The sequence below is a fragment of the Lactuca saligna genome, chromosome 6 (assembly GCF_052625555.1).
Source record: "Lactuca saligna cultivar CGN05327 chromosome 6, ASM5262555v1, whole genome shotgun sequence".
Lineage (NCBI taxonomy): Eukaryota > Viridiplantae > Streptophyta > Magnoliopsida > Asterales > Asteraceae > Lactuca > Lactuca saligna.
The window spans coordinates 168,386,230-168,413,762 of record NC_136422.1 but is presented as its reverse complement, the minus strand read 5'-3'; the positions used below and the strand labels follow the sequence as shown (position 1 = coordinate 168,413,762).

General features: G+C 33.8%; 1 protein-coding gene across 2 annotated transcripts; it reads left to right on the top strand.

Annotated features, from left to right (window-relative positions):
• The first annotated feature begins 5,063 nt into the window (after window positions 1-5,063).
• LOC145001888 (uncharacterized) lies at window positions 5,064-9,814 on the top strand. 2 transcript variants are annotated; one of them, XM_078961219.1, is made up of 2 exons: window positions 5,064-6,246; window positions 9,347-9,814. In XM_078961219.1, the coding sequence occupies exon 1, from the start codon at window positions 5,201-5,203 to the stop codon at window positions 6,068-6,070; it is 870 nt and encodes a 289-aa protein (XP_078817345.1). In that variant the 5' UTR covers window positions 5,064-5,200; the 3' UTR covers window positions 6,071-6,246; window positions 9,347-9,814. The 2 variants fall into 2 exon arrangements, with proteins under 2 accessions (XP_078817345.1, XP_078817346.1); XM_078961220.1 differs by having other exon boundaries at window positions 5,064-6,250.
• The last annotated feature ends 17,719 nt before the right edge of the window (window positions 9,815-27,533 follow it).

Below are 27,533 nucleotides of genomic sequence, written 5' to 3'. Positions count from 1 at the left end.
ATTGTGACATTGAGTGACAAGTCTTAAGAAGGTTTATAACATTCATCAAATGTGGAAAGTTTTGATAAGACAAAGACCAACTAGGACAAATTTTGTGAAGTGTTTTGTCTTGATAAAAGCTACGCTAACTCTTGAATATTTGTTTGTCAAGAAATGATTATTGACAAGAGAATCTTATACGTCAAGGAGTCAGTGGGAGTCTTAATGGTCTTGAAAGGTTTCAAGAACAAATCAAAATAAACTTTATCAATCATCACTAGCACACGACTTGAGGTTTACAACCTATCGTGTTGACATTATCTTGTTTCTGTGTCGTTCCAATTGAGTTAATTATGCATGTGAGCCCTATGAGTTCTTATTTGAATGCATAAAAGGCAATGACCTTAATCAATGAAAAGTACATTGATGGGAAAGGGTGAGCTACTTAACTACTTGGAATACATGGTGGGAAGTCGTGTTACCATAAGGCAAGAAATCAAGATTGAGAATGTTCGGTCCATATGAGTTTGGATTTGTTGCAAACTTTGGTTTTGACAATTCACATGGATAGGAACACATACACCGTTAAAATCTAAGTGTCATAAGATTTCTCCTCCATGAAGATGGATGTGAGGAAATGCTTTCACTATGAGAGATTTTAAGAAGATAGCGATTTTAAAATTGTATTCTCAAAATTGATTATGATTACGGTATCCCTTTCCATAATTCGAATTGTGAGATTTGGCAATTAGTATGAATTGTTTAAGACACACACATGAGCTATCTTGGATAAAGGTGTATGAGATTAAGAAGCTTAGATAAAAGATTATCAAAGCATTAAGTATTAGAAATATGAACTTAAGAAATTCAATAGGTATTGTTTTTCTGTAAGTTAAGTTGTTTTCTAAATACATGTCAAAGCTAGTGGGAGAATAAGTGTTGTGCTTATTTGATAATAATCATCATGATAGTGGGAGCATAAAAGTTGTGTTGGTATGATTATAAAGTCAAGTATTGCAAGTTAGCAGTATTAATTATAGAAAACAAGAGTCATACTTTGCAAAGTAGTAAGGATGTAAAGTTGTTTTGCTATAATTAAGGGAGAGAATATTATGCTTCATTTCAAATCTAAAGGCTTAGGTTGTGGAATGTTAATAAATTTAGTCAACGATACATAGTGCGTTCTCAAATTTCGATTATGATTATGACATTCCTCTTCAATAGTTCAAATTGTGAAAACGTGACACATAAAAAAAATTATGGCAAAAGATTGATAAAGTATCAAATCTCTATGTAAGACATTATGCATCGTGTCTCATACGCTTCGGATATAGGATCGATTGCAAATGCTGTAATATTTGACCATTCTAAAATTTTCCAAATGTCCAGCACATTTAGAGGGAAAAGGACAAGAATCGGTTTTGACTAAGATAATTAAACAACTATTAAAGGATAATCCAAAGTTCACCGAGGATTAGTCGCTTGTGAGTAGTTGGAAGTATAGTATTGAATGGACCATATCGAAATTATTATGAATAGATAAGATTCTATTAAGAATGAATTGTCATATGGCAAATATGGAAAGGTTTCCATATTGGGAGTTGGATATTGAGAATCAATGTCTAGATTAGAAACTTTTATGCAAAAAGGATGTTCAAAGGAATGTACTTTGAGTAAGAGACATCACATCTATGGAATTGTCTTGTAACAATTTCTGATAGAGAGCTTTGTAATTCATTGGCAATAGTCATTGTGACCTTAGTACAATGACATTACAAAAGGATCATTGCATAAAATGTTAGAATCTAACATATACTATAAGTGGCAAGAACTTGATATTCTTTCACTTGTGAGAAAGGATTGTGAGTTGTGAAATGAGTATGATTGGTAATGTGTTCATTTGATCTATTTCACAAAGTAAGAACCATAGGTAAACATTGTGTGCATGCTAATAGCATGGGACAAGTGTGGTAATGATTCAAGTAAGAAGTTGATTACCCGAAACGACAAATAATGAGTAATCGATATGGTGATAAATAAAAGGTGTTTTATTTATACTTAAGGGTTTGGGACCATATAGGATTAGTATTATTCTTGTGTTTCACTTTGCATGTTTTGACTTCCTGAATAATTAATTATTTCAGAATAATCGAATTATTCAAACAGACCACAGTCGTTCATATGTTGGAAGTAGATATGAATGAAGACTGTCGTGAATTGGTGTGTGGATTGTCTAAAGAGTATTAGACATAAGCAAATGTTTGTTGCAACGTTCATGAGTGCTTATGAATATGATTGAGCATTGGATTAAACCCACACTCACTTGGATCACTTCATGGATTTTATCACGAGTGATTGGTGAGACGATAACATCTTATATTCTTGAAACCGAGATGTGTGAGTTGTATCTTGCGAGTCGGTTGCACATTGATAATATGTAAATGCACCAGTAACTCGGTGTTATAAAACATATTGTTGTGTGTGATTTGGTGAGTGAGTGCAAGCGAGCATTGAGTCAAAGTTTATCCGTTACTTTTATCCAAAGTAGTATAAAAGCGATATTTGTGGGCCCTCGATGATTTAGTGATGGCACCTAAGCGCTTGGCCAAGCCGGGACTAAATTGATGTGTTCAATTGTAGTATGTTGTCAGTCGTCATAAATCTGAATTCGGGAAACAACACATAGACAGATAGAATGATTTAGATCCATGTCTCAGTCTATACGATAATATCTAGAATGGAGGAATATATGATCCCTTATCTAAAGGACACGTGTATCTGATAAGATCAAAGTTGACAGCGGCATTAGAAAGCTACGATTGCAGATCATGATCTGAAGTCATACGCGGAATAGTTATTAGACTTATCCAAGTGGGAGACTATTGGATTAGTATCTAAGTCCATAACTATTTTGGTATGTACTTAACCCGATGGTGCATGGTCCTTTTGGGTTGCCTTCACCAAAGTAACTTGATAGGATGAATTATGGAGAGAAAGGATTAAATATGATTTATTATTATCTTATGAGAATAATATATTAAAGGAGAAATCATATTGTTTAATTAATATTAGTCAAGAATTAAGTTTATGGCTAAAAGAGATTAATTAAACTTAAGGGACTAGAATTGTAATTATAAGATAATTGCAATTGGGCTATGGATTACCTTATAATATAACGTTGGACGAACTCTATGGAGAAACCCATTAGAAATCGTCCAAGGCTTGTTAAGGAAAGAGTCCATGGGTTGCTTAGGGATTAAGCATCCAAATAAGGGTTTCCTTGTTTGATAACCCTAATAGCCTCACTATTTAAAGAACCCTTAAGCCTAAAAAACGTGGTGAACTTGTTCCTTAGGGTTTCCACACGTTTTGGGCAGCATCCTCTCTCCTTATTCTTCATCCTCTTTCTCTTGGTGTTTGTGAACCATTAGAGGAGTGACATTTGTGACTCGAAGCTTTCTAAAGTCAATACAAGAAGGATTTGAGATTGTTATTGCTACATAACAATCAAGGAAATATCTTAAACCCATTATTATGTTAATATTGATTATCATATGCTAGAATTAGGGTTTATAGTCTTGGATGAATTGCATGTACAATAGAGAAACCTAGATCCAAGCATTAGGGTTTGCATGAGCACATAGGATATTTTTATGCCTAAAACCCATCATATGTATTGTATGTATGTTGGGTGGGGGCCTGATCAGTAAGTTGGGTGGGGCCTATCACATGATATAGACAAATATGTTCTGAGTGGGGCTCGATGTCGGGCGAGGCTCATTGATTGTTGGGCATGGCTCATTGTATGTTTGATATGTATGGTATGAGGTATTTTGGGGAACTCAGTAAGCTTCATGTTTATAGTTTTCAGTTTATGTTTCAAGTAGTTCTAAATCGAAGGGGAAGAGCTCGGGATGATCACATCGCACACACCATGATTTCCGCCTTATTTAATTTTGATGTATTCGGATGATTGATTAACATACTCTGATTTTACTCTATTGTTTTATGAACATGTTTGGTTGATGGTTTTATTATTATAAAAACGAAATTTTTGGTTTTAAATTTTGGGACGTCAAAATTTCAGCCCCAAAATCACATGTATAATTAGGTATTATTTCATGAATGGAGATCAAAAGACAAAGAAGAAAGAGTAATGAGGATCTGTTATAAATGTCGGTGAAGAGACCGATGCAAAATCGACACATCCATTAGATAGAGGTTAAAAAATGCCTAAACTCGGAATGGAGAAACCGAGCCTAAATTAATGTAGCAAAAACATATCACACACACACACACTACAAACATTTATCATCAAGAAGCCCCTTGAGCACATACACTCCCCACATAGATGGGAAAGCTAGGGAAAGCTTCGATCAATTCCCTTCAAGATTCAGCGAGTATTGGTTAGTTTTAAAAGTTTAAGAACTAAAAAGTTTGTGATTTCATTCACAGGTTTCATCCATTGGACGAATATGTGATTTCATTCACATGAAGAAGCCATTAAAGATCAATAGTAATGAGGTGTTGGCTGATGGTTGTAGATTGAGATGATGATGGCAAGTAGTGTCCTCATGGTGGTGATAGATGATGAAGATAAGTGGGTGCTTATGTATCTTTGGTCTTTATGTGAACCAGTTGGATCTAAGCCTTCCAAAAGAGCAACTATGCTTTGTTTCCGTTGAAACACACATAAAGTAACTAGGTTGCCTTCTTTGGTTCAAATGTGGTTGTCGATGGGATTTGACATCTGAATTTGTTCTAGTATTTTGATTTTCATTTCTTTGGTTCAACTTGTTTCAACATTTTGGCATCTGAATTTCTTTTGTATCTGTGTGTTAAGTGCATATGGAGGGATCGATCTTATTGAGTTGAAGATGCTTAAGAAACAAGATGTAAAAATAAAAATAAAGAGATATATTAGTCATTTTAATTTTCGAAAATACCAAAATTAAAAGAATAATTAATCCAAAACTTTAATGTTCGGGACCATTTAAAAACAAATACATACCTAAAAATCCATTTTTGTAGTTTTGTCACAAAAAAATGTGTATGTCAAATAAAAAAATCTCCATATTATTATTTTGCAATTTTTTTTTCTTTGGAAACGGTCTTGATGTCAGGAGCAGTTATCTTGAATCTCGATCTCTACAAAATAAAGCGAAAAAAAAAGTGAACAAAACACTGTCGTCCCAATTCGGACAAAATCCAAATCTCCGTGATGCATACCGACGGCAGGTCTGAGGCGGAGCGACTGCTTGGTATCGCCGAGAAGCTCTTACAAGCTAAAGATCTCAACGGCGCTCGTGATTTTGCAATTTTAGCTCAAGAGACTGAGCCCTTACTCGAAGGCTCCGATCAGATCTTGGCGGTTGTTGACGTCCTTATCGCCGGTGACAAACGAATTAAGAACCAAAACGACTGGTATGCAATTCTTCAATTAGAAACCCGAAATGACGATACCGATCTCGTCAAAAGACAGTATCGCCGCCTTGCGCTTCTTCTTCATCCTGATAAGAACAAGTACGTTTTGGCAGATGCAGCATTCAAGCTCGTTGCAGATGCGTGGGCAGTGTTGTCCGATCCCTCGAGGAAAATTGCGTATGATAATGATTTGTTTGCGTTTTCGAAGGTAGATCTAGTTGCCATGAAGAAAGATGGAGAGAAAAGGGATGATCAGAATCATCAGATTCCAAGTGATAAGATTTCGGTGAGACGAACATCGGCGAATATATGGACGGTGTGTCCGTTCTGTTACAATATGTACGAGTATCCTAGGGTTTACGATGGATATTGTTTGAGATGTGTGAACTGTCAACGAGCGTTTCAAGTGGTGGTTATACCTCCATCTTCGTTGCCACCGACTGTGCCGGGAAAAGAAGCGTATTACTGGTATTGGGGGAATTTTCCGATGGGATTTTCATCCACCAATTCATTGCCGAACGACAGGAACATGCCGCTTGCAGGACCTGGTGAGGATTCCGTCGTCGGAACTCCGCCAGTGGCAGAAATTAGACACCCACCATCTCCGACTGCTGGAAGCAAAGTTGCTAAAAAGAGAGGTAGGCCGAGAAAGAATCCCCTGCCCTAAAAGAGTAAAAGTCCTTCAGAAACTGAGGGTTCCATAGAAATTCGTTGAAGGGCTTAGCAATTTTTTGAGGTTTTTCTTCGGATTGTTCAAGAAATTCTTCAAAGTCTTTGCAGCTTGCCTCTCAAATGAATGAAGAATTTGAAGAAAGCACTTCAATTGACTCAAGAAACATTTAGGTTGGTATGTACTACTATGTAGTGTTATTTTGTTTACTTTTCTTTCATGTTCAAAGATAATGCAAATTACATGGAAATTGAATATAAACTAACTAAAAATACATTAAAATCGGTCATTTTAAACACTTGTTGATTAATCCTATTTTTATTCAAAATTACACAGTTTAAAAATATTAAAATGTTTTATGTTTTTCAAGATAAAGATGGATGGGACCAAAATCATATCATATTCTACTATAAATGATAGTAGATGTAAATCTCATTTATTATTGTAAACATTATGTATTTTTTTAAACATACTTTTGAAATACGAAATAAAGAAACTTATTAATTATAATTACTATCATATTTATTATATTTAATATTTTACATATATTTATATATAAGTATTATGTGATTTTTTAATTTAAAAATTAAAAAAAAAAACCCAGAATTTGAGATGTATATATCATTTACTTCAAAAATATAATAAAATGACAAGTGTCAAAAGAAACTACAATATGAGAAAATGAATATTTGTTTATTATAATGGATATTTTTCTATCACCATATGTATTTAAAACTTCTATAACTTTTTAATTTTCAACTTAATATAATTAATCTATTAAATCTATATATGTTATAAATTGCAAAGATTATCTTATTATTTGTAGACTTTTAAAATGAATATTATAATATACTTATTTATTAAATCTATATATGTTATAAATTGCAAAGATTATTGTAGACTTTTAAAATGTATACTTATTTGTTATATAAGCTAAACATAACAAATACATCCTAATACCATTTTTAAAAATAATTACAAGGGATTAAATAATATAAATATAGAATCACAAGTCAAATTAATTAAAAATATCAAAAACTATTTTTATTATAATTAAGTTTTTTTAAATAAATGGTTTTAAATAATTAAAATGTTACATTGATAAACAATTATTCATATATCAACTAACCATTCTAATCGAAATTTAAAAAATCAATAGAAAAATAAATTTTAAATTAATCAATCATAACATTAAATTGTAATACTTAAATCGAAACTATGTTCAGTTTTATTTAAACACAAACTTCATATGGATATCATTAAATAATATGTTTGTGTTATATATATATATATATATATATATATATATATATATATATATATATATATATATATATATATATATATATATATATATATATATATATATATATATGTGTGTGTGTATTGTTCAAATCAGTTGTAAATTTATATATCAACTTAGTGTAAAAGTTGTTATTTAAATATTTGGTGTCTTATTATTTTCAACATATATATGCAAAAATTTATCTATATATTTTTATTTATTGAATAATATAATATTGATATATATATATATATATATATATATATATATATATATATATATATATATATATATATGGTTCAAATTAATTATAAATTTATATATCAATTTAGCATAAGAGTTATTATTTTATAATTAATGTCTTTTTATTTTCAACATATATATGTTAAAAATTTAACTATATAAATTTATTCTCCACAATACTCGAATATTCGTCTACTTAGCTTATAATCAAATTTGCTAGTAAGGTCTTGGAATTGCAGTATACATTATAAAAATATGTCAATTAAGTTGATGCAATCTATAAAAATTAGGAAGAAAACATATTTATTACAAAAAGAAACAAGATCATTATGATCTATTACAAGAGGCTAAAGATCACAAACGGAATATCATAAGTGTAACCTGCGTAATACGAGATAAGGTGATGATGCTCTATCATACTTCTTGCAACTTGAAGTTTTCATTTTCAAGTTGAATACATCAAATTTTGAGATTAGACTATATAAATGATACACTTTTTTATCACCAAATTTATTTGAAACCTACACCATCTTTCATTTTTCAACTTAATATAATTAATCTATTAAATATAAATATGTTATTAAATACAAAAATTAACTTATTACTTGTAGACTTTTAAAATAATTATTATAATACACTTATTTATTAATTTAAATATTATATTAAATCCAAAACATAAACAAAAAATATAAACTAAACTTAAAACATATATTCAAATACGATCTTTTAAGATTGTTAAAGGGGATTAAATAATAATAAAAATATAGAATCACAAGTCAAACTAAATAAAAGTAGCACAAATTATTTTTATTATAATTCATTTGTTTTTCCAAAATAAGTGGTTTTTAATTTATTAAAAAATTACATTGCGTTAACTTACAAACAATGATTTATATATCATTTAATCATCATGCTCGAAATTAAAAAAAAAAAAAAAAAAAAAAAAAACAATAAATAAATTTTAAATTAATCAACTATAACACAAAATTATAATACTTAAATAGAAACTATGTTTAGTTTTATATAAACGCAAACTCCACATAGATGTCACTATATATATATATATATATATATATATATATATATATATATATATATATATATATATATATATATATATATATATATATATATATATATATAGAGAATAATTTGAGAACTTAAAGTTTCCCCAAAACTAAAAGTGGAACGATGAATTTTTTAAATGGATTAAATGATTAGTGACATACTTTTTAAATAATATTAAATTTAATGGTATATTAGGTTTTAGCAATAAACGACAGAGTGAATATGGTATACAAAAAAAAAAATCAAATTGCCTATTATTTTAAATATCATTTCGCCTCCCTTTTATATATATATATATATATATATATATATATATATATATATATATATATATATATATATATATATATATATATATATATATATATATATATCGTGTTCTTCAACACATCCTCGCATCTCCGTTGACTGCCTTCATTCGCCCTCTAACAACCACCCTACCTCTGTCAACAACCAACACCTTCAACAACTTATTGCTCTTTCCTTCGGCGACCACTACTATGATGACCTAATATCTGCTCTCTCTCTCTCTCTCTCTCTATATATATATATATATATATATATATATATATATATATATATATATATATATATATCACTGATTTCCTGCATGATTACCATTGCCTAATGTCGCCACCATATGAATCAAAATCCATTTTGTTGGTCCATTGTATCAGGAACCGATCTCCATTGAAGATCCCCGGTGATTAATAGATTGAACAACACGGTGAATGTGTCTTTCTTCCCTCTCGAAGTTCCGTTCCCTAATAAATCAACTAGAGGTCCTATCGCTGCGGACCTCCCGATTCGTATCTTGTTATCTTCGATTATTGACAGACTAAATAATGTCGCGGTAGAATTCTCCTTTGCCTCTGAGCTTCCAGTATCGAGGATGTGTATCAAAGGTTAAATCGCATAGGCGTCCTTCACCTGCGTTTCGAGTTTAGTGGGATCAGGCCTCACTTCAGTAGCTGGATAAACAACTCTCGCCCTAAAAGATGATTTTCTCCATATTTGATTTCTCGACCCGTTTCCAAATCATGTTTTGTATTAATCTAGACTTGAATCAATCTTAGCAGGTACATTTAAATGCCTCCTGTATTTATATTCAATCAAATTTTGTTCATCATTAAGCCCAAGGAAAATTTTATAGGTTTTAATTACTAAAAGTATGCATTGTTGTTATCATCTGAGGTGGATTATATTCTAGTAATGTATGAATTGAACATTTCTTATGAATCTTCTTCTGATCATCGTTCGATATGGATAATAGAACCAAGAGAATAAAGTCTCTCATATGATTACATCTTCTTCTAGAAAACAAAAACCAGGTTAATTTGTTACCCTTTTGACATTATTATTACCTTTTGCTCACTAAGGATTATAAATTTGGATGCTTTGTGTATCTATCTCTATCTATTGTAACTAGCAACAGCCACCCATACAAGGGATGGCAAGGAGAATGTTGATGCAACTAATTTAAGTTCTAGAGGCATATCATATAATAACACAAACGTCACTTTATGTTTGGATAATGATTCTTATATTGCAATTAACAACATGTCTGTGGATTCTAAGGTAATCATGTATCTGATTATTTGTCATTTGTTATTTGACTTTTTGATTTCATTAACGCAAATCATAATGTAAATGAAAGTACGTTGTAATTATGGTAACTCAATGGATTCTCATAAAGTGTTTCATTTGTTTATATGAATAAGGGATGTGTTGTAACAGAATCTTTTGCAAATGGAACCATATTTTCTCCTATACGCCATATTTCCATAACTGTTGAAGGAGAAATTGTAGATGGAGGTAAATAATTATATTGCTATTTTGTTGATAGTAAAATAAAATCATGATTTAATTACAATATCATGAAATAGAATGTTTGATTACAAATTACAATAAGCATACACTTTGAATTTCTATATTACAACGTACACAATTGAAGCAAGACGAGTATTATTTGGTTTCCTTAGGAGAAACGAAGGTATGTATGATCTAAAACTTGAATTGTTATTTACCACAATCTGCTCAAATGATAATCTGTTGGAAATAAATCGTAATGCATTGGATGTCTTTTGGATGTGCTTATGTTGTTTGAATATGTGATAATCACTTTTGATAATCACAAGTGAATCACATATGAAATGCATGTGATTCACATGTAACTATATGATTTACATGTGATTCATATGGGAATTAGATGTGATTTACATTGAAATCACATGCAATTTGTATATGAATCACATGTAATTCATATAGTTACATGTGAATTACATGTGAATCACATGTAATTCATATGTGATTCACTTGTGATTATCAAAAGTGATTATCACATCTTCAAACAACATAAGCACATCCAAAAGATATCCCATGCACTATGATTTATTTCCAAAAAGAAAATGAATTACATGTGATTACATTTAAATCACATGCAATTAGTATATGAATCGCATGTAATTTATTTACATATTTACATGTGGATCACAACTAAGTGACATATAAATTATATATGTACACATGCATTTTGTTTGAGTATTCTTTGTTTATTATTTTTTTTAATTTTCTTGTAAATTTCACATTTGAATCATAAAAGACACAATCACATGGGAATATCACATGTGGATATCAAATTATATAATCACATATGAATCTCTCAGGATATAATCAAATGTGAATTCTACATAATATATACATATGCATTTTGGTGAGTGTTCTTGCATTAATAATTATTTTTAATTTTCTTGTAGATTTGAAAGAATGTGTGAAAAATATTGAAGATGTGACAAATGATAAATTGAAGAAAATATGAGAAATCATGACACGAAGACACCAAAACGCTTTGAAATTTGTTAGCATTTTTTATATTCTATTATCAAAAAAAAACTAGATTATAGCCCGCGTTAAACGCAGGAAATACATAAAAAATAAATAAATAAATAAATAAAAAACATATAATCGTTTATAGATATTGTATAATGATTATTAAAAAAATATATGGTTATTGATATTATTGAAATATGTAGAAAATACATTGAAAACGATAATATATATAATCATTGAAAGATCTCTTTGTAGACATCATTTTTTTGTTTTATTAGTTGAACGATTTTCCTCGTCTTATATAGTTATAATATTTATATATTTATAAGCATTTTAATTAGACGTTCATTGCATAATAATGTTAACTAATTTAAACATATATTGACAATCAATATACCGTTTTTTCTATTGCATTAAATATTAACAACTATTTCATTTATTCAAATAAAGTTATGTAATATAATTTATAAAATGTTAAATGTTATATAGATTTAATTTTAGTATATCATCAATGGAGATTCTTTTCTAAATCATGATTGATTTATTTTAAATTGATTATAAATATAAATGCTAGCTTTTATGTTTGTTCTTATTTATTTAGTGTTCGTAAAAATTTTGCATTAGTTTTGGCGCAACTTTGAATAATTTTAGTATATTAATTTAATTTGATATATCTGTCAATTATATGAAATATCAAATAATCACATTTCATTACTATTGTGATAATTTAGTTTATATATTGTATTTTCAGTAATCTTAACGCTCTTATTTTTTCTAATAACCGTAACGCTTTTACTAAATGTACTATTTACAAATCTCCTAATATCTTATAATTTTAATCTTACTTTATAGTTTTTCATAACTATGTTATTTTCAAGATTGACTGCTTTAATAGTGTTTTTTTTAGTCTATTCACTTTTATATTTCATTGTACAACATTATCGTTTGTATGTATTCTGAAATTTCACTTTCAAAATGTTTAATGTTTACACCTTGATATTAATTTTTTTAATAAACTCATGTAATAATTATGGAATATATATCTCATTTTAATTAACATTCACTTCCTTTATTATATCAAATTCCTCATTAAATGGATATACTTTTGGAAAATAATAATTATAATAGGGCAGCATTATCTAAAACGTAAATGTTTGATATACTTTTGGAGAAAAAAAAATCAGGATCATTAAAAAAAATTATATAAAGAAAATACAAATTTAAATTTGTTGAAATTATGGATGAAATTACTGACGAAAATTTATTTTGGAAGGAGTTGTATTCTGTAAGGTATAATAATATTACAAAATTTGAAATATCTATATTTGTTGTGTAAATTAATAAATTTTATTGTTACTATACGAAGATAAAAAAGTAGGTTGATATGATATATATAAAAACATAATAATTTCAATGATATTTTAAAATCATGCCAAAATTAACCGGATTCTTATGACATAAAAGTTAAAAAAAAATCATAATCATCTCTAATATATAAAAGTAAAATTTTCGTAATTAATGTCACTTCCCAGGATAGTTAACTTTTGTTTTATTAAAGGTACCTAATACCTTTTCATGTTTATTTGAAAAGTTTCAGAAAAGTAGTTAACTGATTTCATGTAATTTGTGACAAAGAAAATCTAAATATATGAATACATACATTTGATATAGGAGCAAAAAATGATCGAAAAAAATATAAAAAACGAAAGAAGGTACTGACCTTCTAACACACAAGAGCGAATGTTGATAGCAGAAAATGATGATGGAAGTTATAAGCAATATTAACGATGTTGTATGAGAATGTTTGAAGAAAAGAAACGATTGAAAATAAATGTGAGTCGCGGATTCAATGATGAATCGTATGTATGTGATGATTTGAATATGATTTTTCGGTATAAATGATTTCCTAATAAAAAAAGATTTTATATTACTGGTTTACTAATATAAATGTATTATTATGTTTGTAGATTAGTAAACAAAAATTGATTTTTTTAAGATTTACATACAAATATTATAATATAAGAAATATGCATATATGCAATTGAAAAACTATGTATATATGCACCTAAAATGTTGGTTCTTTTAGTTAAAAAATTATATATTTTTTAAAAAAATTGCAATTTCTAATAAAAATTATTTTACTTCTATTTTTTGAAAAATTCATGTTTCTAAAAAAAATTAAAAAATCTGCAATCTTTAAAAAAAATTGAAAATATTATTTTATAAAAAAATCCAAAAAATGATATATAATTTTAATTTTTAGATATTTTTATTAATATTTCCAATAACATATAAAAAAAATTAAACATTAAATGAGATTGGTAACATGATGATCATGTCTTTAATGTAGTTAATTTTGATTTAACGCTCCGCTCCACCTTTAGTTATCGGGTTATCGGAAAACTATGACTTATTAATGGATGTCTCACACACACACACACACACACACACACACACACACACACACACACACACACACACACACACATATATATATATATATATATATATATATATATTGTTCAAAGAGTTATAAATTCATATATCAACTTAGCGTAAGATATATTATTTTATAGTTAATGTGTTATTATTTTCGACATATATATGCAAAAATTTAATTATATAGTTTTTTTTTGTACATGACACGTGGATATTCGTCTACTTAAATTATATTCAAATTTGCTCGTAAAGTCTTGAATGTGCAGTATACATTATAACTAGATTTCGATTAAGAAGTTAATATGGAGTCAAAATTTAACTTTTTAAACATAATTAATAATTTTTTTTATTTTAAACTGTAAAAATTATGAAGAAAACATATTAATTACAAAAAGAAACACGATCATTATAATCTACAACTAATATCCGAAGATCACATAACATTCCTAATTCAAAATAAAGTGATGATGCTCTATCAGACTTCTTACAACTTGAAATTCTCAATTTCAAGTTGAATACATAAAATTTTAAGGTTCGACTATATATAATGAGATAATTTTTCTATCATCATATGTATTTAAAACCTTCACGACCTTTTAATTTTAAACGAAATATAAATAATCTATTAAATCTAAATATTTTGATAAATATAAAAATTATCTTGTTATTTATAGACATTTAAAATGATTATAATAATATGCTTATTTTTTAATTTACATATTATGTAAAATCCAAGATATAAATCAAAATATAAACTAAACTTAAAAAGTATATTCAAATACCATTTTTCAAAATAGTTAAAGGGGTTTAAATAATATAAATATAGAATGACAAGTCAAATTAAATAAAAATGTCAAAAACTATTTTTATTATAATATATATTTTTTTCAAAATAAGTGGTTTTTAGTTAATTAAAAGATTTAAATTGCATTAACTTGCAAACAATGATTTATATATCAATTAACCATTATGATCGAAATTAATAAAATAAATACATAAATAATTTTAAAATTAATCAATCATAACATTAAATTGTAATACTTAAATCGAAAGTGTTGTAACATGCTCTTAAAGGGGTTTGGATGCTTGATGATGTAACTGCTTTGGGAGCTTTTCTGAGAACAAAATCAGAGAAGAACCGTTAGAGGACGACTGGATATTCTCCCGGGACGTCACTCCGACGATCAAGTTAGTCTAGGGTGAGAGAGAAATGCTAAGGTAATCTTTGTGAGAAAGAAGATGGATCCCTCCCTTGAGACGGACGAGATCCTTTTATACCTGTTGCTAACGAATTGTGGGGACCGTCTCTCATGAGCGTGATACGTGGCCTCCTCTTACTAGGAAAGCTATTCATGCTAACTAACCGCCAGGTGACGTCAGTTCTGGGTGTCACCCGAGCTATTTTTTGTTTTCTCATTGGTTATGGGTGAATGAGGGGATCACATGGGATGTTCTTCCCTTATGACGAGAAATGAGTTGTCGCGTCAGCTTTGGCTCTTTGAGGCCAAGATCGGGTCTCAGCCAAGGCAGTAACGTCTTTGTTACATTTAACATGGCCGTTAGGTAACATTAACAAGTCCCTTAGATTAGTAGGCTTTTGCGTTCATGACGTAGCAGATTTTTTCTGGTCTACTCATAGATACATGGCGGACTGCTATTGACATCTTATGCAGTTGGCAGGGCAAAATCACCGTTGTTCGGTGGTTTCCGCATGAGGACAGTTCGTTGCCTCATTGATGGCATTAAAACCCCAATTCCTCCTAGCATTTTCCTCGTTTCCTTCTACTTGTTCTCGAGAAAAAAACCTTTTAAACCTTTCCTTCATATTTTCCATGGCTACTACTCGCGCTTTTGGAAGAGATCTTACCACCGATGAATGGAAGTCTTTTGAGTTCCGATTCGAGTTTGTTCCTGAACACGGCGTGCAAATTCCCTTACCTAATGCCTCTTTGTACAACCCTCCTAAGGACGATGTCGGGATTCTGATTGCCTTATTCGAGGACGGTCTTTATTTTCCTACCACCGACTTATTTAATTTGATCATTCATGAATATGGGTTTCCAGTGAGGGAGTTGACTCCCATTGCTATAAACAAGGTAGAAGATTTCGAGCTACTTTGTCGTGCTCTAGGTCGTCAACCAGTTGTTCCAACATTCAAGCACTTCTTCAACGCTTCCACTCAATCTGGGACCCGAACCCTTTCTCGGCGACGGGGAGTACCTACCCTTATTCTCGACCAAAAGTCCAAGAAGAACTGGAAAAAAAGTTCTTTTGGTTGAATAATGATCTTGTGGTACTTAGCTACCCAAGGGTTACGTATGTGGATCGTGCTCCCATACTTTTTGGTGCTGACAAAGAGTTGGTTGATAACTTGGAGAAGATCAGCATCAACGACAAGGATTGGCTCGATTGCTTTTTGGCCACCGGTGGAATGAACGCCGCTTGGAGGGCTCGTAGGAAGATGCCTGAGTTCTTTGTTGAGAAGGAAGGTACAACACTCTTTTTCCCTTGCCCCCCCCCCCCCCCTTTTTTTTTTTCTTTTTTAGGCAAAGACGTTGAAATTAGGGTTTTAGCTAATCGTTGTTGCTTTCATTCTCTTTCCAGGTGAGGAGGAAATTATATCCTTGGAGAGGGCTCTTCAAGTTCTATTTGAGGGAGAAATTCAATGCTACGAAGTCAACCTTGTGGAAGCTCTGCCACATCCTATTTCTGGTCAAATAATTAAGGCTTCACACGAGTCTCCCACCGATGCAGGCGGTTCCGCTAGTGCTGATGGTGACGATAAGTTGGATTTTCAAGACGTCGTTATCATTGGTGATTCCCAGAAGGATCCTACCCCTTTTGGGTCTCCAAGAAGTCTTCATCATGTCAAGAGGCGCTTCGCTGTTCTGGAAGCCTCTGTCGGCGGCTTGCGAAGACCGCTAGCTCCGATCCCCCTCTCTGTAACAAACGCAATCTGAGTTTCTTGCTTGAGGGTTCCTGGAGCTCCACCCGTGCTCCCGATGAGGGTCCTTTGACACTACCGGAGGGGGCACCCAATTGGGCAACTGAACCACCTGGTCGTATAGTATAGGGAAACACCGAAAATGTCAGGCTCGTCCCTACCACTGGAGGAACCGATGCGAAGATTGGGTCTTCGCCTTCCCATGGTCTTGCATCAGTTTTTTTTATAAGACCATAACCATCCCCATTTTTGCAGGTTCTCGTCTAGATGCCTACAAGTCGGCTGGGAAGCTAACTGCCCAAGACTTTGTTTCTGATCATGACGCCGCTCTTGAGTGGCATCGGCACGCGTTCCCTTCTGCTACCACTGAGGCCCTAGCGGTTCTATCAGATGAATACATGGCCGACGGCTTATGCTACGCCACCTCCCAGCTGTCATCGTATTTGGTTGCTGCCGCTGACCGTATCTCTGACATGAAGACTCTCCAGTCTGATTTTGATCAGAAGAGTATTGAAAGCAAAGAGTTGAGGGTCTAGATGGCAAAGATAGAAGCTGACAAGTGTAGTTGTGAGGCCGAACGGGAGGTAGTGTTGCACGAGAAGGCAGGCTTGGCTGATAAGGTAGCAAAGTTGGAGGAAGAGGCGAGGCGTCTGGATGATCGTGTAGGAGTTTTGAGTTTAGAGAATGCAGGGAGAGCAAGTGGACAACAGAATTGGAGGTTGATCTGGTTACCGAGAGTACTGCAAAAGGGGCATTGGAGAAGGATGTTTCATTGATCCTTTACAAGGGGCTCAGCGGGGTGGTGGACCGATTGATCGAGAACCCTCAATTTCTCCAAGGCTTGGTACATGTACATAAGACTTGTGTTTCCGTAGGCATAGAACATGGTAAAAGGATATCTGGGAGCAGCTAACTGTCAGGGAGTCTAACCCAAAATCCGAGGAAGATGTGGTTGTTGTCACAACAAGCAAATTAGGGTTAAGATTTCTATCTTGTGCATGACAATTTCTTTGGGTAATCTTGTAACCCTACAATTGGTATTAATCAAACTTCGATGTTATACAAGGTTATACATCCAAAAATAATGATTCGAGTCGAAACTTCCTCGTGTAAGCCTAAAGCCTAACCCAATAACCTATATCCATTCAACTTTATGCCTTAACCCGAGTTTTCTCGATCTAAACCACTTAATGGACCAAGACATTCTTATCGGGCCCTAATGGCCAGAAGCCCTTCTAATAGATCTTTTGGGCCGCAAGAATTTATTCTTGGACCATAATGGGCCAAAATCTCTAATGGGCCAACCATTAGGCCGAAAACCTCCTATTAGGCCAAAAACTCTTCCACTTAGTTTAATTGAGCCGAAAACCCCTATATAGGCCATAATGGGTCAAAAATATTTATTGTGCTCTCTCACCTAAACCAAAAACATTTATTAGGCCAAATCCATTTCTTTTGGGCCTAGTATTGGACTGAAATCATTCCTGGGCCCGAACCAAGCCCAAAAATGCATGTAAACCAAAAATATTAATAGGCCCAATGTATTTTCGACTATACTTGAAAAAGATCTAAACCATTTTCCCTTCCCTCAAAAATTCGATCGGTGTTAACAAAAATAAAGGTGAAAGAAATGGTGGTTTAAAATTGTGACACTTCACAATTACATCACATGTAAACATGCAAATTGTATATCATACATCCATGCACAGAGCTTTTGTCCAACATGCATCAATGACCTTCTCTTCCCTTTAACCGGTCGAACACCACCACCATCCCCTCTCCATTTCACTTTTAATTTTCCACTCCCTTCTCAATTCTCTCTAACCTTCAAAGTGTTTTCTCACTCCCTTTTCTTCAAGAAAATTTGTGGGTTGTGTGTGGGTGCTTCAAGAGTTCCTCTTCAAAGATCATAAACTTGGTAAGTTTATATCACACCCAAGTTGTTTTATTTCCAAGTTACACTAAAAATCCTTCCTCACACGACTTCATTTTTGTGATTATGCTCTTAGAACACCAAAACTTCACAAATCTCCTCAAGGAAGCAAGCTAGGGCCGAAAACATCTTTCCTCTTCCTCCTCAAACCGAAAAGCCCCCAAGGTGAGCTTCATACCCTTGTTTTTTGAGTTTTCTTTCTTTTGGGTGAGGATACAAGTCAAGCTCTTGTGTAAAATGTTTGTATACTTGCTTGCATGTGTATGTTTTATGTGTTATGTGTGTTGAAATTTTGTGATCTCATGCTAAAGGCCCCTAAACTCGAGATTTTATGCAAGTCTCAAGTTGTTGGAAAAACAAAAGCTATCTTGTGTAGTTTGTTGTTATGATTAAAAGGTTATCTTTGATATGTGATAGAATCACCATAAAGTCAAAGAAAATGTTAACACAAAATTTTGTCATGAAAACTTGAAAAATGGAAAATATGGGAAGTTACACTAAAAATGGTAACATTTTGGATAAATAAAATTGGTTTTTACTAAGACTTATAAAATTTGGCCATTTATAAACATTTTAGTAAAAATGGGCCTTTTATGACAATTTTGGTAAAAATGGGAATTCCTTGGGGTGCTCCAGTATTGTTTGTCAAGAAGAAGGACAGATCGATGCGAATGTGTATTGATTACCATGAGCTAAATAAGGTGACTATCAAGAACAAGTATTCGTTACCTCGCATTGACGATTTATTTGATCAACTTCAGGGTGTTAGCTATTTCTCCAAAATTGATTTGAGATCTGGATATCATCAGTTGAAAGTACACGAGCAGGATGTACCGAAGACTACTTTATATACTCATTATGGGCCTTTCGAATTCCTTGTCATGCCATTCGGCTTGGCAAATGCTCATGACGTATTCATGGATATAATGAACCGGGTATGCCGTCCAATGCTCGATAAATTTGTCATCATACTCATTGATGATATTCTAATCTATTCCAAGTCTAAAGCTGATCATGCCATTCATATTCGTGCGGTATTAGAACTTCTTAGAAAGGAGAAACTATATGCTAAATTCTCGAAATGTGAATTTTGGCTTCGCCAAGTTCAATTTCTCGGACATGTGATTTCTGGTGACGGTGTATCCATAGATCCTACCAAAATCAAAGCCATTCAGAATTAGGAAGCGCCTCATAATACTTCTGAAATTTGCAATTTCTTGGGTCCCGCGGGTTATTACCGAAGATTCATTAAAGACTTTTCTCGTATAGCTGTACCTCTCACAAGTCTTACACGTAAGGAAGCAAAGTTTGAATGGGGTGAAGCCCAAGAAAAAACTTTCTTGACTCTAAATGATCTTTTGACTCATGCTCCAATCTAATCACTTCTAGAAGGTGATAATGATTTCTTCGTATATAGCGATGCTTCTAGGTTGGGACTCATTTGTGTGTTGATGTAGCATGGTAAAGTGATAGCCTATGCCTCAAGACAACTGAAAGAGTATGAAAAGAACTATTCCACCCATGATATCGAACTCTATGTCGTAGTATTCGCCCTAAAACTTTGGAGACATTAGCTTTTTGGTACAAAATGTTAATTGTTTACCGACCACAAAAGTCTCAAGTACATATTCAGTCAGCAAACTTTGAATATGAGACAACAACGAGCCATGGAGCTAATCAAATATTATGACTGTGAAATCTTGTATCATCCTAGAAAGGCCAATGTAGTTGCTGACGCACTTAGCAGGAAAGTTTATCGTAATAGTATGTGTTATACTATTACTCACACTACAGTGAAGTTCAATATTCTTCATGAACTAGAGAAATGGAAAGAAGAGGCCTTAAAGCCAGAAAATGTGAAGAAATAAGGGATGATATAATATGCTAATGTTTTACTTGATGATCCACAAGGATTAAAGGTATTCAAGAATTGGATATGGATTCAAAAGATTGGCAGATTAAGATAGAAGATTTTAGATGAAGCCCATAAGTCAAAGTTGTCAATACATCCTGGTACAAGTAAAATGTACTATGATGTATGAGCTGATTATTGGTGGTCTGGATTAAAAAGAGACATTGGAAGATATGTGCAAGAATGCTTAATATGCTTACAAGTCAAAACAAAGCACCAAAAGCCTTACGGGCTTCCAGAAAGTCTTAGTGTTCCCGTGTGGAAATGGGAAAAACTGTCTATGGATTTTATTACCAATTTACCAAAGACCACTAAATAGCACGATAGCATTTGGGTAATTGTCGACCGCATGACTAAGAGTGCACATTTTCTTGCCATGTGTGAAACAACTCCAATGGAGAAATACGCACAAGTATACTTGGATGAAATTGTTGCGAGACTTGGTGTGCCATTAAAGATCATTTTCGATCATGATACTCGCTTCACTTCTCACTTTTGGGCGAGTATGCAACGTGAATTGGAATCTCGAGTTGCCATCAGCACATCTTATCATCCCCAAACAGATGGTCAGACGGAGAGAACGATCCAAATAGTAGAAGATATGCTTCGTGCATGTGTTTTGAAATTCGGTGGTAACTAAGACAAGTAGTTACCTCTTGTCGAATTTTCCTATAATAACAGTTACCATGCTTCAATCAAAATGCCACCATATGAAGCACTATATGGTCGTAAATGTCGTACGCCATTATGTTGGCGAGATATAGGAATGAAGATCCTTGGTGGCCCTGAAATGATTCAAGACACCACCGACAAGATTCAAATTGTACGAGAAAGAATGAAAGCGGCCCAGGATCGACAGAAATCCTATGCAGACAAGAGGAGACGACCTATAGAATTTCCGGCGGGTGATTTCATAATGTTGAAGGTATCCCCGTGGAAAGACATTATGCGATTTGGGAAGAAAGGAAAACTAAGCCCTAGATTTGTTGGTCCTTTCAAAATCACCCAGAGGATTGGTAAACAAGCATACCACTTGGAATTGCCGGAAGATTTGGTAGATATTCATGATGTGTTTCATGTGAGTTATCTATGTAAGTGTTTAAGCATATATGATGAAGCGGTTCCATTATCCGAGGTGAAATTGGATAATAAGTTAAAATATGTATAGGAGCTTGAAGAGATCGTAAAGGAAAGAACGACTGAGCTACGTAATAAAGAAGTGGAGTTGGTGTTTGTCAAGTGGAAACACCATAGAGGCACAAATTATACTTGAGAAAATAAGAATGAGATATGAGCGAAATATCCCCATTTATTTGAATCGATGTAATTTCGGGGACGAAATCCTCAAAAGGAGGAGGTATTAGTAACATACATGTTTTGAAATCGTGTTTTGTAAATTTTAAAAGTGAATAATATTATGAAATATTATATAATTTGAGTATTGAGTTCTAATGGTTAGTTTTTACTAGAATTGATGTAAAACTATGTTTAGAATCACTCAGAAAATATTGGAAGTCTTATGAGAATCCAATCAAAAGGAAAATATTAAAACTTAACAAAAATATAAAATTTGAAATAAGTAGAATTTTATTATTAAAATTTTTAAAGAATCTCGTTAGAAACATTTAGGCGAAAACCTCATCAAAATCCGAGTTATAACGAAGAAATTATGACCAATCAAAGATCCGCGACAAAACCGGTACGGCGCCGAATGTCGTAAAAAGTGAGTTTTTGATAAACTACTTTTTAGTCTTGTTGATCTAAATGAAAGTCATAGTATTTTTTCAACCGAAAATTTTCATAAAAAGAACGTCCAAATCTGACTTCGTATGAGGAAGTTATCATTTTTCTAAGTTTTGGAATAGCACTAGACAGCTAAAAACTCGAAATAAAGATCGTGTGATTTTTAGCTGACACAACCTAAACGAGAATCGAATGTATCGTCAATATTAGTACAACGGTAAACAGACAGACAAAAACGGACATCGGATGAAGAACTTATGAATTTTTAACGGACTTTTCCTGTCCCGGCCCATTAAAAATATAATATTAAAAATCAATTCAAAATTAGCCGACAGAATATAAACAAAAGTTGTAGAGTATAATCTGACCTACGTGTGGATATAAAGAACATCAAAAACAGAGCTCGTACAAAAAAGATATGAATTTTTGAAGTTTTTAAATAAAAATAAATGAAAATTCGAGCCTTATCCGAGGAGGTACGCCCCACGTAGAGGCGTACGCCCAACGTTCGCATGGCAGGACCTTGGATTGACCATGTCTCCAAATCTTCGCATACGAGCCACATAATAGACACGTCCGAGCCACATGCCTTCCATTCCGAGAATCGGACACGTAGCCTCGTACGCCCCGCGTACATTGAGAGTACACCCCGCGTAGTAAGGAGCTTCGCACCCTATAAAAGGGATGGGAAGTCAGCCGGTTTTATGTTACATTCTCTTACTCTCTTTCACTTTCTAACCTCTCTCAAGCCCCTCTAACACCCAAAAATCTCCGGTATCATACCCGACACCCGAAGCAAGTCCCGAGATCCCGAAGTTCCCGAGAAAATCATATTTTCTAGCCGAAACTCTGCCCGAGTAAGGTCAGTTTTCAACTAAAATCCCCGGTTTCATCGCAGAAAGTCATATTTAGAGTTGAAGTGTTGCCCAAATTATCATTTAATCCCCGTTTATTTTACGGTGAGTTTCAATATAGGGACAGTTGTATGCTATCTGTTATATGTTCAATGTGCTTTCCCATGTTATTATGATAATGAGCTATACCTTAGGCCATGAAGTGTATGACATAAGCATCACTTGGGTACTGGTATGTAGCCTTTGGTCATGAATTGTATGACATAAGCATCACTTTGGCTTTAACAGAATACAAAGACAATGCTAAAAGCCTATGTATTCTAGTGAAATGATATCCTGAAATTCTATTTTCTACGCAACTTGGGCTGAAGTCTTATTGATATATATCAAGTGTTGAAATTATTATGTCTCATTGAATTCAAATATTTGAATTCGATTATTCGTTGATATGGAAAGCCTGTCATATGATACTCATTTGCCTATCTTGTTCCTTGTCCCTCTATGCTTCTGTCATATTGACATGTATATGGCATAATGTTATATTGTAATTGTTATTGATCTCACTAAGCGTCACCCGCTTATCCCTCTCAATGTTTAAACTATTGCAGGTGATAAGCATCCAATATAGGTTTGTAGTGGTAGAAGATGTAGAATATATAATATTATAACTTTTGTATTGTATTCCTGAGAAAGTATGTAATATGTGGAAAACTTTGTAAATATCTAAATAGTCGGTTTGTATCTAGTCTATGTAAATAAACTATTAATGTAAAATATTATTTTATGAATATGCGTGTAGCATGTTTTAGAGTAACAATATTGTGAAGTATTAAAGTTTGGGTCTTTCAAAAATACAAAGGTTTTAGAAAGTTCAGGTTTTTTTAATTTGCAGGTGTCTTAACGAAATCAAAGTAAGAGTTGCAGCATGCTTGTTTGTTGACAGGACACTTTCGTGGTGGAATGGCCACATCAAAGCCCTAACTCTCCCAATTGCAAAGGCTCTGTCTTGGGAAGATCTCCAAACGATGGTGTTGGAAGAGTACTGTCCCCGAGGCGAAATTCAGAAATTTGAGCAAGAGTTATGGAATCTTACGATATAGAACTCCGACATTGAAGGATACGTTGCCCGATTTAGTGAACTGGCACATCTGTGCCCTGGAATGATAACTTCTTAGGCCAAAAATGTGAAACGCTTTATTTGGGGGTTAACTCCTCCAATTTAAGGGAACGTGATTGCCGCTAACCCCTCGACCTTCAACAATGCCAGATGTCTGGCACAAAAGTTGTATGACCACGGGGATGGAAGGTACGCAAAGACTTCTGGCACTTAAACAAAGGAGAACAAGAACAAGAACAAATGGGGAAACAAAAGAAAGGGGCGACAAAATCAAGAATCATCAAAGAAGCAGCAAACTGTACCAGTCCACGCTGCTACTTCTCAGACCGCACCAACACCAGCTGCACCAACATCAACCACACCAACACTAGCAAAGTCATACACTGGCACCCTTCCGAAATGTGATAGTGTAATTTCCACCACAACAGTATCCGTCAAGACTTACATTGCACCAATTGCAATCGAAAAGGACACACTGCCCGGTATTGCAGATCTCAGCCACAACAAAAACACCAACCCAATAATGTCGGGGCCAGTCGCACATGTTACGGATGTAGGGAGATAGGCCATTTCAAGAGAAATTGTCCAAAAGGCAACAACCAAGGTGTCGGGGGATCAGGCAGGGTCCTAATGTTGGGTCAGGGTGGGGCTGTGCTAGATTCGACCATAGTCACCGGTATGTTTCCCCTCAATAACATCTATGTATGCATTTTGTTCGATAATGGGGCGGAACGAAGATTCGTGAGCCATAAGTTTAATCACTTACTAAATCAAAGTCCCCAGAGGTTAAATGAAGCCTTCACGATGGAAATGGCTAATGGGAGGACTGAACCAACAAAATACATTTTCTTAGGGTGCACGTTAACACCAAATAATCACTCGTTTCCAATCAACTTGATGCTGGTTAATATTAAAAGCTTTGATGTGATCATCGGTATGGATTGGTTAAGCCCCCACCACGCTGATATTATATGCCACAAGAAGGTCGTTCTCTTTCACCTCCCCACCAACAAAACACTAATTATCTACAGAGATAAACCTGGCACAAATCTCCGTCTTATCTCATGCATCAAGGCACAAAAGTGCCTACATAAAAAGAACCACGCCTTTCTATCCCACATAGTGGACAAACAGAAACAGGAAAAGAACCTCAAGGATATCCCAGAGGTGTGTAATTTTCCAGATGTATTTCGTGAAGACTCTCGGGAATACCCCCCAAGCGACAGGTCGAGTTTCGAATCGACCTAGTCCCTTGAGCCACGCCTATTGCCAAATCACCATACAGATTATCCCCTACCGAAATGCAAGAGCTATAAAGTCATTTGAGCGAGCTGCTAGACAAAGGAATCATAAGACTGGGTTTCTCTCCTTGGAGAGATCCAGTTTTATTTGTTAAAAAGAAAGATTTATCTTTCCGCATGTGTATCGACTACCGGGAACTCAACAAACTCACAGTCAAAAATCGATACCCTCTTCCTCGGATCGACGATCTATTTGACCAATTCCAAGGAGCCAGTTATTTCTCAAAGATAGATCTGAGATCTGGATACCATCAATTGCAAGTCCGAGAAGAAGATATCCCCAAAACTTCCTTCTAAACTCGTTACGAGCACTATTAATTTGTGGTTATGCCCTTCGATCTGACGAATGCACCCGTAACATTTGTGGATCTGATGAACCAAGTCTGCTGACCGTTCCTTGACAACTTCATGATAGTCTTTGTCGACGACATATTGGTTTATTCTCGGAGAAAGGAGGAACACATCCAACATCTATGGCAGGTTCTGGAGACCCTATAGGCGGAAAGGCTATACGCGAAATTCTCCAAGTACAAGTTTTGGATATGCAAGGTGATTTTTTATAGTACACATGGTCAGTAAAGAGGGAATTGATGTGGACCCATCTAAGGTTAAGGCAAGTGAGGGCTGGGCAACTCTGAGAACACCCACCGAGATCAGGCAATTTTTGGGCCTCGTTGGATATTACAGGAGGTTCATTCAAAACTTCTCAAGAATCGCCAAACCTCTCACCACTCTAATTCAAAAGGGGGTGCCTTTCACTAGGGAAAAGAAGCAAGAGACAGCCTTTCAAATGTTAAAGAAATCCCTCTGCAATGCCCGGTCTTGTGAGTTCCATAGGGAACAGAGGATTTTGTAGTATATTGCGACGCTTCTAACCAAGGTTTGGGTAGTGTACTAATGCAGCATGGAAAGGTCATTGCCTATGCATCTAGACAACTGAAAAACCATGAGGTGAATTATACTACCCACAATCTCGAGATAGGAGTGGTGCTCTTTGCTTTGAAAAATTGGAGGCACTATCTCTATGGGACAAAGTGCACAATTTACACAGACCACAAAAGCCTCCAACACATTCTAGATCAAAGGGAATTAAACATGAGGCAGCGAAGATGGGTCGAGCTGCTAAACGACTATGAATGTGAGATCAGGTACCATCCGGGCAAAGCTAACGTGGTAGCTAATGCCTTAAGCCTGAAGGAGTACTTGGGTTGCCGAGTACGAACACTCTCGATAACCCTCCATTCCCAATTGTCTTCACAAATTAAGGAGGCTCAACAAGAAGCCTTGAATCCAGAAAACATCGAAAATTAAATGTTACATGGGATGGAAAAGAACTTAACCAACAAAGAGGTCGGAGCCAATTATCTTATGGACCAGATCTTGACACCAAAGTTCAATGGATTCCAGGACGTGGTAATGAATAAGGCGCATAAAACAAGATACTCCGTCCATCCTGGCTCTGATAAGATGTATCTGGATCTTAAACAACACTATTGGTGTAGTAATATGAAAGAGGGGATTGCAACTTACGTGGGCAAGTGCCTCACCTGCGCCAAAGTTAAGGTGGAATATCAAAAGCCCTCGGGTCTACTGCAACAATTGGTCATACCCAAGTGGAAATAGGAGAGGATTACAATGGACTTCATAACCAAATTACCTAAGACGACAGACGAATTGGATGCCATTTGGGTGATTGTTGACCAGCTGACCAAATCCGCCCATTTCCTGCCAATAAAGGAGACGTATAAGATGGAAAGACTGACACGTATATACATAAGGGAGGTGGTGAGAC

Bases quoted from the DNA above. Each gene is read 5' to 3' on its own strand.
- LOC145001888 (XM_078961219.1), top strand. From the start codon at position 5,201: ATGCATACCGACGGCAGGTCTGAGGCGGAGCGACTGCTTGGTATCGCC.